This window comes from Eleutherodactylus coqui, chromosome 2, assembly GCF_035609145.1.
Source record: "Eleutherodactylus coqui strain aEleCoq1 chromosome 2, aEleCoq1.hap1, whole genome shotgun sequence".
NCBI classification, from domain to species: domain Eukaryota; kingdom Metazoa; phylum Chordata; class Amphibia; order Anura; family Eleutherodactylidae; genus Eleutherodactylus; species Eleutherodactylus coqui.
In genome coordinates, this window is record NC_089838.1 from 174643508 (window position 1) to 174660846 (window position 17339).

The 17339-nt window shown below is 42.1% G+C and overlaps 1 protein-coding gene across 2 annotated transcripts in view; it reads right to left on the reverse strand.

Annotated features, from left to right (window-relative positions):
* Nucleotides 1-525: 525 nt before the first annotated feature.
* Nucleotides 526-17339, reverse strand: part of LHFPL3 (LHFPL tetraspan subfamily member 3) — an 81278-nt gene continuing 64464 nt past the window's right edge. For both annotated transcript variants that reach the window (XM_066591973.1, XM_066591972.1), the window contains one exon: nt 526-2272. In XM_066591973.1, coding sequence (XP_066448070.1) covers nt 2259-2272 — 14 coding nt within the window. In that variant the 3' untranslated portion in view covers nt 526-2258. The remainder of the gene's footprint in view (nt 2273-17339) is intronic.

The following is a 17339-nucleotide window of genomic DNA, read 5'->3' on the forward strand; positions in this document are numbered from 1 at the left end:
CTGGCTCTAGTTGGTCAGGTGTTGCTGTGCTAATGCATCATGGGAAATGCTAGCACAGCATAGTGGAAGAGAAAGCAGGGAAAAAATATAAATCTCAAGATGGTGTCTTATAAATAACAGACGGGATGCTGCACTGCATGGAAAGGAGTGTAATATACATAGGAGACATCCAGAGTGTGACACACAATTAAGTCAGGGATGCAGTGCTGGAAAAATTTGTTTTCACTGGAGTGGCCCTTTAAGAATCTTGTGGTAAACATGTATTAAAGACACCAGATCCCATGCAAGTTTGGTTTAGCCAAGATATGTGATTAAAACCATACCACAGACAACAATCATTTCCCTTCTCAAATTTCATATTTCTCACATATAATATGGTCAAACTGTATGTATAACAAGATATATTCTAAATATTTCACTTACAAAAATATAAATATTTTGTGTAGCATTTTATTGGGGCTTACTAAGTGTGAAAATGTATCGAATTCATTTTCATTATTCAGTATGGAAGAAAACAAATGCAATTATTTCAGAAATTTCCAACATGTACTGGCTTTCTATAATAATAGTGAATCAAATTGAAATTTCCTCCATACAGGGAACAACAGTAATGTCATGCAAATGTGATTTTAGCATATGTTGCATGTGTAAATTTCCCTTCTAACTTCTTGGTCCTGAATAATATTTCTGATATTAAACCCCTGATTTATATAATAAAATAAGTCAAAACCCAAAATATAAGTTATAGGTTTCAGTCAAATAAATCCATTGTGATTTAAAATATTCATTGTATTTGAAGGGATGGTAAAATAACACAAGTTGTAGCATTACCTCTGCTCGTAAGTGATAGCATCACTATTCAACGAGTATGACAATATAATTTACAGGAGATTGAAACAGTACAAACTTAACCTCTTTGTTATAAACTATTTACAGAACTACCTTAAGTATCTAAGAACACAGGACAACACCATATACAATCAAGTCTCTGTAAATAAGAGTCCAACAAATGTCAGCTTTTGAATAAGGAATTTTTCCTAGTGTCTGTAAAGTGTATAAAAAGTATAACTGCTATTACACAATACATTATTTCAGAAATGTATGTTCAAAAGATTACCAAAAGAAATATAGATTTGAAATGATGATGATCACAACCAAGAAACTGTTTAGAATTCAATGGCTAATACTTACGTGTAACAATCATAGAGGCTGTGGTTTAATACATATTCCTCTTTGCTAAGCTTGTTAAATCCAGTCTTCACATTTAGACTAAAGTAACATTCAAAGAACCAGACAACTAATGCTCTAACACGTACTGCAAGTTATTCATTGGTTGAGAACAAGGCAAGTTTCCTTATGAACAGAAACATTAAATCAATAGCCAATGACTAGGTATTAATTAAGGACGCAGGTTCCATAACTGAAGAGCTACCTTGGTAAGATACATTGTCTGCAATGTTTCTCAGTTCTGCTGATAAATCAAAATGACAGATTTGAGTCAAGTGCTTAAATTTTCCATTCAGGTGTAACTGAAATTAATATATGTGGAAGGACACAGCCTGTTCTCGGACGTGGCACTTGTTTCATGGTCTGCTAATGCACCTACGAAGAGCGTAGAAAATTTAAGGAGATTCATTGTGATCTTATTTGTGTGACAGTAGACACTGTTACATATATTTCCTAAGTAACCATAATTCTTATGCAAGACTAGTAATGAGTCGAATTCGTTGCTGCCAATACAATCTTTCTAAAATGCTGGCAGAGAATTGATCTATTTCTCAGGATAATCGGTAAATTGTGTGCATCAGGATTTATTTGGCACCTAATGTAATGTATCTAATAAGTCAAAATATCTGCCAACAAAGTCTTATGTATCAATCAGTACATTTTTAGACAATGTTCACCTTTACTATATATAGTAATCTGCACTACTATTAGAGCTTGGAGTAAATAAAAACATACTGTAATGAACATCTGTTATTAACAAATTAATTTAAACAACATAATAATGAGTGCCGGGCCATGGCACCAGATGGACAATTATTCCAAATAAGATTTTTAGTAGGAAATCTACATTCTGGGAACTACAAATGTATACTTCATGTAGAGATGAAAACAATAAATAGAGAATAGTCTTCAGCTTCAGTTTTGGCGAAGTGACTTCCAAAATGTCCTTGTACAATGAACTTCCTTCTTACATAATGATGGCATACTGAATCAATTCCACAGGTTTTCACTTGTGCTTGTCAGTGTACATATTAGCTCAGGAGACCTGAAAAAAAATGCACACAAAAATGATTAGAAATAGGATGAAGTTAGACAGAAAGGTAAAATATGTTAAAATCAATAAGTAATGTTGCACTGTGGAAGGAAAGAATGCATACTTTGCTATGACTGAATATGACTGGTGTTCCTTCAGGACATGGCAATGTTTAGTTTTTTTCCTCCTTGCATTAAAAAAAATCAACTTTAAAAAAGAAACATTTTTTCTTCAACATAGCCACATGAGGGCTTGTCTTTTGTGGGGCAGGTTATACTTTCCAATTGTACCATAAAATTAATTTCTAAGTGAGGTGAAAATGAAAAAAAAAACCTAATTGTGTCCTTTTCTGTGAGTGGGGGAGTGTTTTTACATCATTCAAGGAACAGAAAAATTACGTGCTAATTTTATTCTGTGAGCCAATATGACTGCAACAATACCAACTTGGACTTCAACTTGCAATTGTCTTGATCACTTAAAGGAAACCTGTCCCATCCCCACAACACAATAAACTAAGTTTAATCCGACTCTTTGGGCATGCTCTCCCATAGACTTGTATGGGAAAGCGCACATTTGGGACTCTGAAAAGTGCTGGATTATTGTGCCGCGCGCCTACTTCAGTGGATGACAGCCCTGGATTGCGGGTGTGTATAAAAATACATCACCCGGCTCCTTGTCGTATTCCCTAGGAGCACCAGAACTTGGTTTATGCTGCTGTGGGGGCATGACAGGTTCCCTTTAAAATTAGTCTAGTAATTCCCACCACAGGCAGGGCTTAATAGGCTGGAATCCAAGGCAGACCTGGAAGCCTTCACTAGATCCCAGGCTGCCATGGCAACCATGATCTTGTCAGGCACCCCACTCTCTCTATCCAGCCAGTCTGCACACACCAGGACACTTAAATGGTTAAATGGCCAGAATCAAAGTTATCTTGAATCTCGGTTGATGCGGCCGGGTATCAGTTGTGTTTTAGAGCCAGCCCTCGATTCCCTTCATATAAGCTATGTGCCCGTCTGATAATACATTTGCATTGGGTGGCAAGAAAGGGTTAATCATCCAACTCAGGACAATGATGCATATTTATTTCAAATTAAACGAGCCCGAGTAAATTTTTCGGGATCATCACAGCATGGACTGTAAAAAGACATAACCGCGGTCATCATGACTTAGCCCATCATGATCATCAGGCCTGTCACCATTTTTAACTTCGAAGTGCTGCAGAAGAAAAATAAACATAGTTTAAACACTGGGTCCATTTGCATATAGAGGTAGACCTGTGTATCATAGTGAGTGAGGGAAGCCCTCTGCTACAATACAGTTTTCTTAAAAAAACTAAACAAAAAACCCCACTAAAATCAGAGTTAAAAATAGCCGATTACAATTGTGACAAGTCAACGAGTTATTCTGCCACCTTTTAGAGACACATCATTTTGGTTACAGTTTTTGTTTTAAGAAGATGGAGGTCTACAAAGTGTAATAAATATATAGGAAACTTTTGTTTCTAGGCCTCTACTCACCCCAGTAGAGTGCAAGAATGTACTTAACACTTAATATAAAGGATACTAAATCTTTATCTAAAGTTTAAAATAGTTTATTTGCTAGTCCTTGGTTATAAGAAAGTTTTGCAGTCTGTAGCCACATAAAAGCCTGAGTTACAGGCTTTTAGAGCTCTTGCTGCTTGCACAAACGCCTAATGCTGCAATTAATAGTGAATGCCTGATCATAAGCTATCTTCCTTCTATGTACAAAGAAGCAGGTAGGGTTCCAGGGTTGACGACAGAGTCGTAGGTAAGAACAGACACAGACTTTGTTGAGTAAAGACTATTCCTGGATTTCACCTAACTGTCAAAGTAAAGGTGAAGGCAGCCACGAAGGAAACACTCACAGCACTTCTGAATGCAAGAGGCTAAATCTCTTAAACATTATTGAACCTTTATAGGGTACATGAACTTCTCTATGTCAAAGCTCTAATGCCACACTTTCCACAGGGTACAGACACAGTTTCTTGTGCTGCCCTTCTACCCCTCATTAGTTCTGTCAACGTTTACTTGTGGTGGGAAAAGAGCCCATATTTATTACATCGCCAACTGGTCCTTGTGAGGAACGTTACCTACTTTACTCTATTGCGTCCTCGTGCTATTATGGCCCAATGGCCACACGTTAACCCACCAATTATGCCATTTTACTTGCATCATGTTGGGGTGGGCTTGACCAAACAATCTATGCTAGAGACCCACTAGAGCTGTATAGTGCCACAACATGGACAAATTTAGATCATCATTAAACCCTTCAGGATCAAAGAGTTTTCATTTTTTTTAATTTTTATCCCTGCCTTCTAAGAGTCATAACTTTTTGTTAAATAAATTGTATTATTTAATGGCACCTTTTAATGTACCATATAATGTACAGTAAAAACTTTTACAAATTTTTAAGTGGGGAGAAAAAAAAGAAAGAAATGCAATTGCACCATTTTGAAGGGGAGTTTAGTTTTCACAGGATTCACAGTGCAATAAAAATGACATATAAACCTTGTTCTATGTGTCAGTACAATTACAGTGATAACAAAATTATATAATTTAATATTTTTATATTTTTAAACAAAAATAGCTTTCTGTCGCCACATTCTGAGACCTGCCATTTTTTTTCTTCTGATTGGGCTGTGTAAGGGCTCGTTTTTTGCATCGTGTGGTGAGCTGTAGTTTTCATTAGTACTATTTGAGGAATATCTTTTTGATCACTTTTTATTCCCATTTTTTGGGAAATGCCATGGGTTTTGAAGCCGCGGCTCTCTTGTGAAATCTTGCGACTTGGCTGCACCGAAAAACTGCAAGATTTCACAAGAGAGCCGCAGCTTCAAAACCCCGCGGCATTTCGCTGTGGGTTTTGGAGCAGTTCGGCCGTCGGCATTCCACTGCTGCTTTCCCTCCCCATAGAGAGGAGTGAGGCCTCAGCGGAAAAAGAAAAGAATTGACATGCCGCGGCATTGAATTCCGAGCCGCAGGTCTGTTTCCACCCGGCTTTGCCACAATGGATTGGCCGCCCCGTGTGAACGAGATTTTTGCAAAATCTCGTCCACATGGCTGGCTAATCCCAAGATTAGGAGCCGCAGGCAGAATTGCCACACGGAAATTCCACGGCAAATCCGTCCCTTGTGAACCCAGCCTTAGGGTAGCTCAATTGATGGTTATAACTGTTGTTCAGTACAGTAGTCTCCTGGCTACCACTGATGTTAATATGGTCTATCAGTTAACAGCTGTAGACCATTCATTTTTGTGCCATTAGGTTAAATCATAAGCGTCAACATGTATGTTATGAAATCTTGGTTTTTTTCGGTGCGGCCAAGCCGCGAGATTTCTGCGGAGTTTGCATCCTGTGTAAACCCAGCCTAAAGTTTGACTCAATACATCAGTGACAGAGAAGCACAGAAGTTGCATTTTGACTTAAGTTGCGTTACAGCTGCACTAAACCTTTCCCATTAACTTCTATTATAGCGTGACTCAGCCAAGACAAAGTATGGAACTTGAATTGTGCAAAAGTTACAGCATATCGATTCCAGTTAAGCCTGCACTTGAAATCAACCAAGTGAAGTTGAAGCGTAGCTCAGACCAAATAAATACAAAACTCTCACACTTTGACATGTATAGTAGCCTTCACACGCATGCACTTCTTTCCACAGAAAAAAAACTGATTTCAGGTTTATTTTCTATCTTTAAATGCTATATAGACATTTTAAACAATTAAAAAAAATAAAAAATCTAAAGATTCATCGACTCCAATTGCTACCATAACACCCAGATGCATCATGCCATCTCTTCTGGCACCAGTGTTATTGGTCGTGGTTTCACACTACAGAAAGATACTGACCCAAGACATACCATCTGTCTGTGCAAAAAGGACGTTCAGTTAAAAAAAGTCAACAGGTACTAAAGAACATTGTTTGGGCACCTCAGAGTCCTGACTACAGTGTTATAACTTCTTTAGGACCATCTGGACAGATGTGTTCGAGACGTGTAAGGCCGCCTGCACACGGCAGAGCTAGATTCCGCATGCAGGAGCTCGCAAAATAATCTGACCCTGGCAGCAGCGGCGTCTATCTTTCTCGACGGACACGCGAAGTAAAGATTTTTTTTATACTCCTGCTTTTCCAGCATCATCACCTAGGGATGACGTAAAATCTGCGGCCCTTCTGCAATGTCAAATGTGAAAGAACCGCTAGTCAGACGGCTTCCATTGACTTCAAATGAAGCTGGCCATGTGGAATCCGCTCAAAAATAGAGCATGTTGCGATTTTTCCTCCACAAGCAGAAACCGCAGTTGGTTTCCGCTTGTGTGCAAGAAGAATCACTTTACCATAGCATGCTATGGATGTTATTTGCAGCAGAATCCAGAGACGGACGCCCGGCCCGGATTCTGCAATGAAAATCCGCCCGTGAGCAGGCGGCCTAAGTTACAAGGAAAAAAATAAAAAAATAAATAAAATTTTAAAAAAATCACATTTGGGAGTTGCTAGAAGAGACATAGGCTGCAATCTGATTTGAAACATGTTAAGGTTGTGTCTGTCTGGGACCTGTGGTTCTACAGGTTTTCTTGTGCACACCTTCACAGGTAGGGGTTAATTGAGCTGGCTGGATGTGGTATTCTCCACCAGCCAACCCCCCTGGTCTGTGGCAGATAAGTACCAGCAAATTCTATGTATCACTGGTAATCCCACTCAGAGCTGGGTTATGCATGCAAGTCTCCTGTATGTCTCTGGCTGTCCCTGAAGACCGTCTGGACACCTGCTGTCCCTCCCCTTCTGGTGGTTTCTGGGGTGTATGAGCCCGCAGTTTTTTCCTTATTCCTTGATAGGTGCGGCCTCCAGACGTCTTATGTTTTGTGTGTGTCAGATGAGTGATGCCTGACACTGTTCCCTATGTCAGCACATTGGCTGACTCTCTATTCCCCTGGTGTGAGGACACTTGGATTGGCTATGGTTTACCATCTGTATACAAGTGAGCTCTGGGTGGGGTTCCCATTATATTGTATGTACAACTTGGTATGTTGGTGTGAACAGTGATATGTGTGGTATGCCTGTGCAAGTGGCCAGACATGTGCAGTCCTATTCTGTGTGGTATGTGTAACCTTGTGTGTTGGTGTGAACAGCGACATGTTCTGTTTGTCCAGGTTGCCAGACATGAGTGGTCAACTATCCTGTTCTGTGTTCAGGGTGTGTGAACAGTGTCGTGTCCTGTATGTGTTTTGTGCACTTTTTCAGGTTCCTGATCAGGATAAGCCAGGTCACGGATGAAGGCTGCCCTTATCGGAACAATCACCCACTTTTAGGCAGGAGTTCCCCACTTTCCCTGATTAGTTAGGGACAGGGGTCCTTCCATCATTGCCTGGAGAGGTGCAATTTGTTAGTGCAAATGCTGAGTGAGTGTTTGCGGTTTTCAATGGACATGCTTGCGTCCGTTCGGAGGAGTGGCGCTGTAGTGCGTCGAGCGGACGTAACAAACATTTAAGAAGTCGACCAGACAGAATACCACATGTTTGAACTGCTATGATTGCTGCTGAAGATGGGTACTTTCATGAGAGAAACATTTAAGGAAGTCAAAGGTCATTTCTTTGGTAACCAATGCATAACAGTATAAAGCATGCTTATTTGCCTAAATAAATTCATACTCATCGCAAACTGCAATAGCTTTTTAATCAATTCAGATAAATTGACGATTTTGGTGGTCTATTGAAATTGATGAGCAGTAGTGTACATAAGGAATAACACTATTTATGTCTTCTATCCTGCATTTTTCACCAGTTTTCCACTCTGCAGGCTCTATTTACAATTTCTACTCTTACCATAGCTGTTGGGTGCAGACTATCTGCTTAAGGTCTCCCATACACTGCACACAAAGGGGAGCAGGATATCTTTTTCTCTACCTTTTCTGTAGGACAGCCTCATAAATAACAGCATCATGGAGCAGTGGACTGAGCAGGGCAGCTGAGATTTCAGTAACTGTGAGACAGCAAACACTATTAGCTGCAGCAGCACGTCTGTGAGAGTCTCTACTTTTGTCTCCCTCCTGCAGCTCCTTCCTCTCTCTCTATAGGCAAACTTTACCTGACAACAGGTAACAATCGGCAAATTAGAAGGAAGCGAGACTCCTAGTGACAATCTGTGAGGAGGACTTGTATATTATCTACGACTTGCCTTATATTGTAAAAAAATTTGATCATACAGTAGTCCAGAATATCTGATAATCTGACACACTGTGCTATTAATGTTAATTTAAAGGAATTTTACTGTGCAATTTGGCACAATTTCAGGAAGTTACCATTCAAATATCTAAAAAAAAAAAAAATTAGTGATGGCTCCAATTTTGTGTAATGCTATTCTCTATAAAACAACCTACAGAAGCTTTGCTCATATAAACTTTTGTGGATGATAATGAACCTTTCTAGGTGCTAGGAAACATAGGTAGGACATACACTTATCAAGCATTTATTGCGATAATGATAGGACGGTCATACACATAAAATAGCTGTGTTACAAATCATATTAGGTCAGGATACTCTCCCATTAACATGAAGATTAGGCGCAGGAAAGCATGACTGTTATTTCAATATGAAGCAAATGAAGCAAGAACCATGGTCAAAAGAAAGATGTTTGGTACCATGTTAGCTAGTTGAAAAACGTCATATATATACACACCATTAAAATTTTGCTTAGGGCATAGTAGACCTGTTCACTTTATGTGGTTGTGCGATTTACCACCTCTAATATCACAACATCTAAGGCCTCATGTCCACGGCACACTCGGATTTCCGTAGCGCCTGCACTTTGTTCCCTGGCCCTCTAAGCCCCGCTCCTGCTGTTTGGTCCCCGGCGCTGTGTTCCCCGCTGCTGCTCTTTAGTCCCCGGCCCTGTGCTCCCCGCTGCAGCTGTTTATCTCACCAGCCATTCTGTGTGGCTGCTTCAGATCACCACTGAGGCTCTCTGTTGTCTCCTGCGCGGTACTGCTGCTCCTGATGTCCGCTGACAGGCCACGTGACATCTCCCGTCAAAGCTCTGTCAAACCCCTAGCTTCCTAGTTGCATCACGATACCGTACAATAATACTGATTACACCAACCCCGTATTCAGACAAAATTGCAGTCATTGCCTGTAAATAAGGTATAACAGTCTAAAATGTATGTTTATTTTTACTCATCTATTTAGCACAGACTTAAAATTGTGCCAATTAAATGTGTCAATAAACCCCATAGAGTTGGTCAGGTCGTATCTTGTTTCAGCATGCGAAGATCAAAAAACATGCTAGAAATAAATTTAAAAAGCTGCATCAAATCACGTGTACAACTAAAATGATGGCCTTATAATTTCATGGTAAAGACTATGTCCCATGTGGATTTTTCAAAAACTCTAGTGTACAAATCTAAGATTAAAGCTCTGATTTCTATGTCAGTGGATCCACATGAGGATTAGCCACTAACATTCAATGGAAATAATGTGTGTCTTTTTGTGCAGATTCCATGAAAATAATGAACATGCTGTGGATTTTAAATTTCATAGGACATTAATTATTGTGCTCACAGTTTATGAAACACACCATTTAGACCTCGTTCACATGGGTGACAAAGTTGCGCGATTTTGCAGCGTTGCTACAATGCTACAAATCGCATGTATGAGAAGCCCATGCTTTCCTATGGGTTACTTCACACATGCGATGTTTTGTAGCATGCTACAAAACGACACAAAAACCTCACGGGTCCCGCTATATGCACACGACACGTGAGGTTTTGTAGCCCATGTTTCTCTATGGAGCCTTCCTCCCTGTTGCATCGCATCGCACGAAAAAGCGATTTTCATGCGGTGCGATGCAACTTTGACAGTAGGAAATCCTACTTTCAAAGCTAAAATTTAAGCCCTAGCTGCAGAAAAAAAAAACAAGCACACATACATCACCTCTCCCGCGCTGTCAGCCCAGCCGCATCTTCTCCCAGGTCCCCAGCAGTGATCTTCTCCTCTTCTGGCCACGGATTCAAAAATTCCCGCCTTCAGGAAGCGCTGGCTGTGATTGGCTAAGCATCAACTAATCACAGCCAGCACTCGATAAATGGCAGTGATTGAACCAATCACAGCCATTCATTGAGTGCTGGCTGTGATTGGCTGACGCTTAGCCAATCACAGCCAGCACTCAATGAATGACTGTGATTGGTTCAATCACTGCCATTCATCGCGCGCTGGCTGTGATTGGCTAAGCGTCAGCCAATCACAGCCAGCGCTTCCAGGAGGCGGGGAGTTTTGAATCCTCGGCCAGAAGAGAAGAAGATGATCTGTGTCCAGGCCCCGAGGAGAAGATGTGGCCGGGCTGACAGAGCGGGATAGGTGATGTATGTGTGTTTTGTTTTCTTCTTAAGCTACGGTGTATTTTCGGGGAAGGGCTTATATTTCAAGCCTTCCCCGAAAATCCTTGCATGTGGTGCTACAAAGTCGCGGTATCACCGCGAGAAATAGCGGCCATATCGCACATACGAGCGATGCGATATTGCTGCGATTTTCTCACAGCGATGCTGTGTTGCCCGTGTGAACGAGGCCTTACTGTGGAAGGGTAGTAGTACATGTCCTGAACAAGGTCTTCCAGTCATAAGTAAAGACCAAAAAACTGGCATCTCAGAGCTACTCTCCAATAAAGGTTTATTAAATGAATTAAAAACCATCAGAAGATACACGTTTTGGTGTGAACCCCTTCATCAGTCAAGCTGGATAGAACAAGTATGCGAAGGATAGTAAAGATAATTGAAACAATTGCAAAACACAGTATGTGCATTGCAGGCATAGAAAAGGGTAAAAAAGAGGAAACTAAAAGGGAATACTTCTAGCTTGCCCACTGTTGGTGAGTCCACCCGCTTGGCAGTACCTCCATTATTTTGCAGCTCTCTCTAGGGCTTCTTATTCCTGGATATTCATATGGGACTCAAGCCTCTATCACTATTGGGTTTGCTCCTCGCCTTCCTCTCTTTACAGTCAAGTGGTATCTTGCTTGATGCAAACTTTAAAGGTTTCTTGTGCACTCCAGCTGCATAAAATGAGGAGGACGGACCTAGGGAGTGTGCACGCATAGCATGCAGCCAATGATCTGGCTACACGGTCTGCCGGGTAAATATTAGAAATACCCCACTGGACTGCAAGGAACCTCCCATATTAGCACCACAACATACTTTATTTTACATTCTCATAACTGGTAACAGGTTCCCTTTACAAAAATGGTCCTCACTTCCTACTCAGAAAACACTTTAAGTGGACACATCCACGTCAACAAACAGTGGTAGGAAAGTTTACCCATAAAGCTGAAACCTTTTTTGTGCAAGCTATCTTATCTTAACACAAAAGCTATTGAAAAGGCGAGAAAAAGTTCTATGCCAGTTTATTTAATGCGTTAGGTGTCAAATTAAATTTGCTATATCTGTACATAGCGCATGAGAGAAAGTTGACAACTGATGCACAAATCAATGTTATTCTTGGATCTATAAAACCAGTGACTTATACAGGGTTTTCAAGGAAAAAACACTATTGATGACCTATCCCAGTGGTGGTGAACCTATGGCACACGTGCCAGAGGCAGCACGCAGAGCCCTCCCTACTGGCATGCGCCACCATCGGCAGCTCACCACTAGTGAATACCGGCAGGGGCCGCGGCCCCTTTGCCGGTATTCACTCACAGCGCTGCTAGCCGCGCTGATCCCGGCGCACACTGTGACGTCAGTGTGCACCCAGGATCCTCCTCCCCCAACGCCTCCTCTTAGGTTCTGTGAGAGCAGGGGGAGGAGGTGTCCAGCAGCACACTGACATCACAGTGTGTGCTGGGATCATAATCGAGCAGAAGAGAAGCTGAGCTTCCATGAGGAGAAGGGGGTAAGTATGTGGGGGGAGGGGGGGGCGCGGCCGCTGTGGGGTGTCTCTACTGCACTGCTGGCCCCTGTGGGGTGTCACTACTGTACTGGGGGGCGCTGTGTGGTGTCACTACCTGCACTGGGGGGCGCTGTGAGGTGTCACTTCTGCACTGGCAGCCACTGTGAGGTGTCACTACTGCACTGGGTGCCACTGTGAGGTGTCACTACTGCACTGGGGGCCGCTGTGAGGTGTCGCTATTACTACTGAGGCCGCTGGGGGGTTACTATTATGGCTGGTGGGGGTCACTATTATCGCTGGGGGCGGTCACTATCACCGCTGGGGTATGTTTATATGTTGCGAAATGGGCAGGGCTGTTTCAACAAAGACCAGGTGCAGATTTTGACTGCTTTTTGGATGTGGAAATGCTGCAGAATTTTCCACAGAAATTTCCACTGAGGACATTCTGCAGTATTTCCGCTTCAAAAAAGCAGTCAAAATCTGCACACTGTCTATTTTGAAGTGGCCCTATCCTTTTTAGAACGACGGGGGTAAAATCATACAACGTGATAAGCCCCGCCCCTGACGTGTTGGCACTTTGCGATAAATAAGTGGATTTTGGGTTTCAGTTTGGGCACTCGGTCTCTAAAAGGTTCTATTTACTCATTTGTTTTTTTTACAGAGGGGTATTCCAGGACTTTTCAAATTTTTTTCTTTGATGACTGACAGGTCATCAATAGATTATGGGTGGGAACCTGCCACTCGGATCTCCACCGATTGGCTGATTCCTAAGGCTGCTGTCACTGCGGTCAGTGTAGAAAGCGCTGACCGTAGCTAAAAAAAGAAATGTTTATATATACGTTTGTGAATTTTAATCCTTCAAGTTTCTTATATTTGGTAGGCAAGGATAACCATCCCAAGTTATGGCCCCTTTGTGTATATAGTCGTGTTGGGAGGGAAGGAAACAAGTGCAGGTATGGTCCTTCCACCTCCTGAAATGAGGGAATAACCATTGGAGGTATGACACCCTGGTTTCTGCAAAACATTAATATATGTCACAAGATCCCCTTTGGGTCAAATCACTGGGGTTAGAGGAATCATATGTTGTGTGCCTATAGAATAAACTGAATTCTCTGAGCCAATGACTGCAGCTGGAGGAAAAAAGAAGCACACTTTTTTTTAACAAGATTTGTAGCTTCAAGGACCCATGCAGTTGTCTTGTATACATGCAGCACTTCTGAAATTGAATTTCGCAGCATGCTATGTCATTAATGTGCACCTATGCAATTTGTGTAGCCCGACAGTAATTATGTCAATTGCTATGCAAATTGTGTAATGCACCGAACTAATCTGAAATAAACAGATGTAGCGTGCCAAACTGTTTGGTGAATGCTACATGTGTAATTTTGAGGTAAAAATGTTTGACTGTATTTACCTACTCGTGTTTCTCTGAAGGTTGTCATCAGGACAATGCAGCAACAACCACAAGTGAGTAAGGCCTCCCTCACTCAGGCGTTTGCAGATTCTGCCCCGGTTTCGGCAGGGGCTGCGTTTTCAGCACAGTTAAAAAAAACGCAGCCAAGGATGCTGAAAAGAAAAATCGATACTCATCTTGCAAGTGCCGTCTGTGTTTTCGGAGCTCCAGGCTCTTGTCAATCCGGCAAAGCATTTATTGCTAGTGAGGATTGAATTCCCTGCATCCCAGCAAGAGATTGCTCTGACTGGCTGAATCGGTTGAGTGACAGCCCTCTCAGCCAATCACAGCCAGCGCTGGATGCACCAATCACAGCTATTGAACACTTTTGTGAACAGCCCCATTGAAATGAATGGGAGCGTTGTACAGCGTCTAGCGCTGCACTGAAAAAGCAGCGCTAAACGCTGTACAAAAACGTCTGTCTGAGGGAGGCCTTACTATGGAATACCTATCCCTCTGGCACAGCCACTGTGTGGTGGCTTTAAGGGAACTTGTAACCGCAGAACACCATCATAAACTAAGTTATGATGCTGCTCGGTGAGGCGATTTTGACCTGCTCCCCTCTTTCCATTGGTGGAGTCTGTGCATCATCTGAAAGTCTGCCTCCTTGCAGACTGCTGTGCATGAACACAAACATAGAAGTCCATGTGAGAGGACATGCACAGCGATCTGAAGAGTCAAATTTTTTGAAAGTGCGCGGACTTCACATGTGAAGATCATGAGAATGAGGAAATGGGTGAATTTTAAAAAACAACAAAACACCACCCCCTGGCCCTCTGTCACCTCACCAAATAGCGTCATAACTCTGTTTATGGTGTTGTTCCGTGGTGACAGGTTCCTTTAGGTTGTTTGGATGCACATACAAGGCCTCGACATTTTCTTTCAGTTACAAAGTTGGTCAGACATGACAAAATTGTTTACCATCTGCATGACAGTAGTTGCTTGACAAAGATCTTGCTTAAGATCGAAACGTTGCAGCTTTTTTACAATGGAGGAATAAAAGGTTTTTCTTTTATCTGCATCCAATAATGCTGCCGCAGACTTTATTTACTTCTATTGATTACCCTCTGGAATTATGATCCGGATTCCTTACTGTGGCGTGCATAAGTTTCCTGGTCCCGCCTTATTAGTACTTGGGAGTAGTGCTGTTTGTGACCATTTACTTTACTGCATAATAGTAGGTATTCCTTCCTTAGGAATTGAAAGAAAGAAGGAACCCTGGGGGTCTGTATCCTTCATCTTACTGCTGTTGTTACTCAGCGAGTGGCTCATCGGACTACAAGGTTTTGGATATCAGAGTTTACTCTTTAATTGTGTACCCAAACTATCATGCAGCAATGTCAAGCTTACAGCCACAGGATGTTGCTTATGCATTTGTTGATCCAAAGCAGTTATGTTTGGACATGGAAGCGGGATCCCCCCACACCCCACATTAGCACATTACTTCCCATGGTGGCAGTCATTCTTCTTGGCAGTGCACACACCTGGCATCCAATTTTCAATCCACAAAGACTGCAAGCCTGTTTTTTTGGAGTTTTTTGTCAAGTACTAGAATTTTAGATGCATTTATTTTGTATTGGGGCAGCAACTACAGCCAGAAAGCTTAGCATACCTGACATGGGCAAGAATGTAGTTGGGGTGCTGGCGCTCAGACTGTTTTGTAGGTTATATTCGTTCAGACTTATTGATTTGAAATTTGAATGTTTTCCTCTTCCAAGTGTGTAACCAAGGGAGCGGTTGATCAGACACACCTATTTATATTGAACTGAATGTCGGGCCTTGTCCAAGCAGGGTTCTTGGTGTCACAAAAGCAGCTAGTGTTGCATCTAGGTCCTGTGATGGATACAAGTATTGCCTGCTGTGGTGAAAGGTAATTTAGACCATTTTCAGTTTTTCAAGAATGTCATTTTGATGTGGTTCCTTGGTCTCAGTGGTTAGCAGTGCATGATACAGCTGGGGTCAAAAGAGCGAGACGTCTATCTAACACCAGCGTGTCTTATTTTATGAGGGCCTGAGACCACATAGTGGTTTACCATTATCAGGTGGAAGGAGACAACAGCCCCTACTTATACCAGATGGTGTACATCTAACCGACATTGGCATAGATATCTTCCAGCCTGGCCTGCAAGGTGGCAACGAGAACGTTCTGTTTTTATTGTATAGCGGGATGGAGTCCCACATAGGTTTATGCAGTACTGCTAGTGGGGAGATCAGTCCTTGCAAGGATATATGGCAGTTATCACATACTTATTCTTACAGGACAAAAAAAAGGCATTTAGTTAACAGGAGACAGGCCTACGTTTATGTCATTTTTAGGCCCATACCCTTAAAATACTAGAAGGTGTAGTCCTTAGAAAAGGTGGTTGACGACCCCAACATCACGCCACCACAACAGTCTCCTCTGATCTTTATTTTACAGTCAACGGTTTCAAAGGTATTGATCACGCAAAGGATTGAAGACTTGGTAGTTATCCAGCAAGCCCAGGAAGTATTATTATACACTGAACGACAACTGCATTAGGAACATCTTATGATTAGTAATGTGGTACCACGTGATGGCTGCTTCACAATCTGCTCTCAGACAACATGCTGACCTCTCCTCAATGCAGCAGAAGGCCAGAAGGCAATATTTAGCATGGGTACACATGGTGACCAGTGAATTTAACAACACGCAGATTGTAGGTACCTAGAAGTGTGCCAGTATTTCTGAAACAGTCACACTTGTTGGCTGTTCCCGCACCACGGTATCAAGAGTGTACCAAAACTGGTTTAACCATAGACAGACATCTAAGAGAAGTTCACAAAGTAGCAGACCATATGTGGTCGGTCCTGGAGGCAAGCATTGCGTAGCATGTCTGGTATCTCAGCAAAGACGTGCCAAAGTGGACCAACTGACCCAGGAGTAAAACTGCAAGCAAGTTAGACAAAATTCCACAATGGCCATGCAGCGTTCCTTGCATTGAATGTGGTTCAACAGCCAAAGACAGACAAAGGTGTAACTGATGATCCCATGTCATTGCAAACAACGCTTTGAATGAACCCAGGAAAGGCATTAATGTAGCTTGAACATATGGTAGAAGGTTGTCTGAAGCGATGACTCGTTTGCTGCTGAGATATATGGATGGCTGGTCCTACATCTGGTGTAAACAGCATGAAGCCGTATCCCATGGGTGCACCGTTGCGGTTCAACAGATTGGGACTAGTGGCGGTGTCATGGTTTGGGAAGCATTGTCCTGGCATGGCCTAGGATCGCTGGTCATAATACCACAATCCTTGAATGGTAAATGCTAGAAAGACTTGTTAGCTGACTATCTGCACCCTTGTTTTCAGGAAGTCTTCCCTGACCACAGTGCGATCTTTCAACAGAACAACACTCAGTGTCATCGAGTTCAGATTACTAGGGAGTGGTTAGACGAACACAACAATTAATTCTTCATGGATTGAACATGGAGGATGTTCGTGACCTTGTGGAATCTTTCACCCAAGTCTGAAAGCCATGAACACCCAAAAAGATAGTCCAAACCATCATTGCATTGAGTAGGTGTTCCTAATGCAGTGATCATTCAGTGTAAAGTTAAAGGTCAGCTGGATGCAGTTTTATAGGAAGAAATTCCCAAGCAGCAGAACACCCCCCACTCATAGGCCATATGGATGGGGGTTGTTCATATGACTTTAAAGCAAAAAAAAGGTACAAAAATGCTTTTGTATAGGTTTTGGAGTTTATAAAAGCTGTGAAATGTA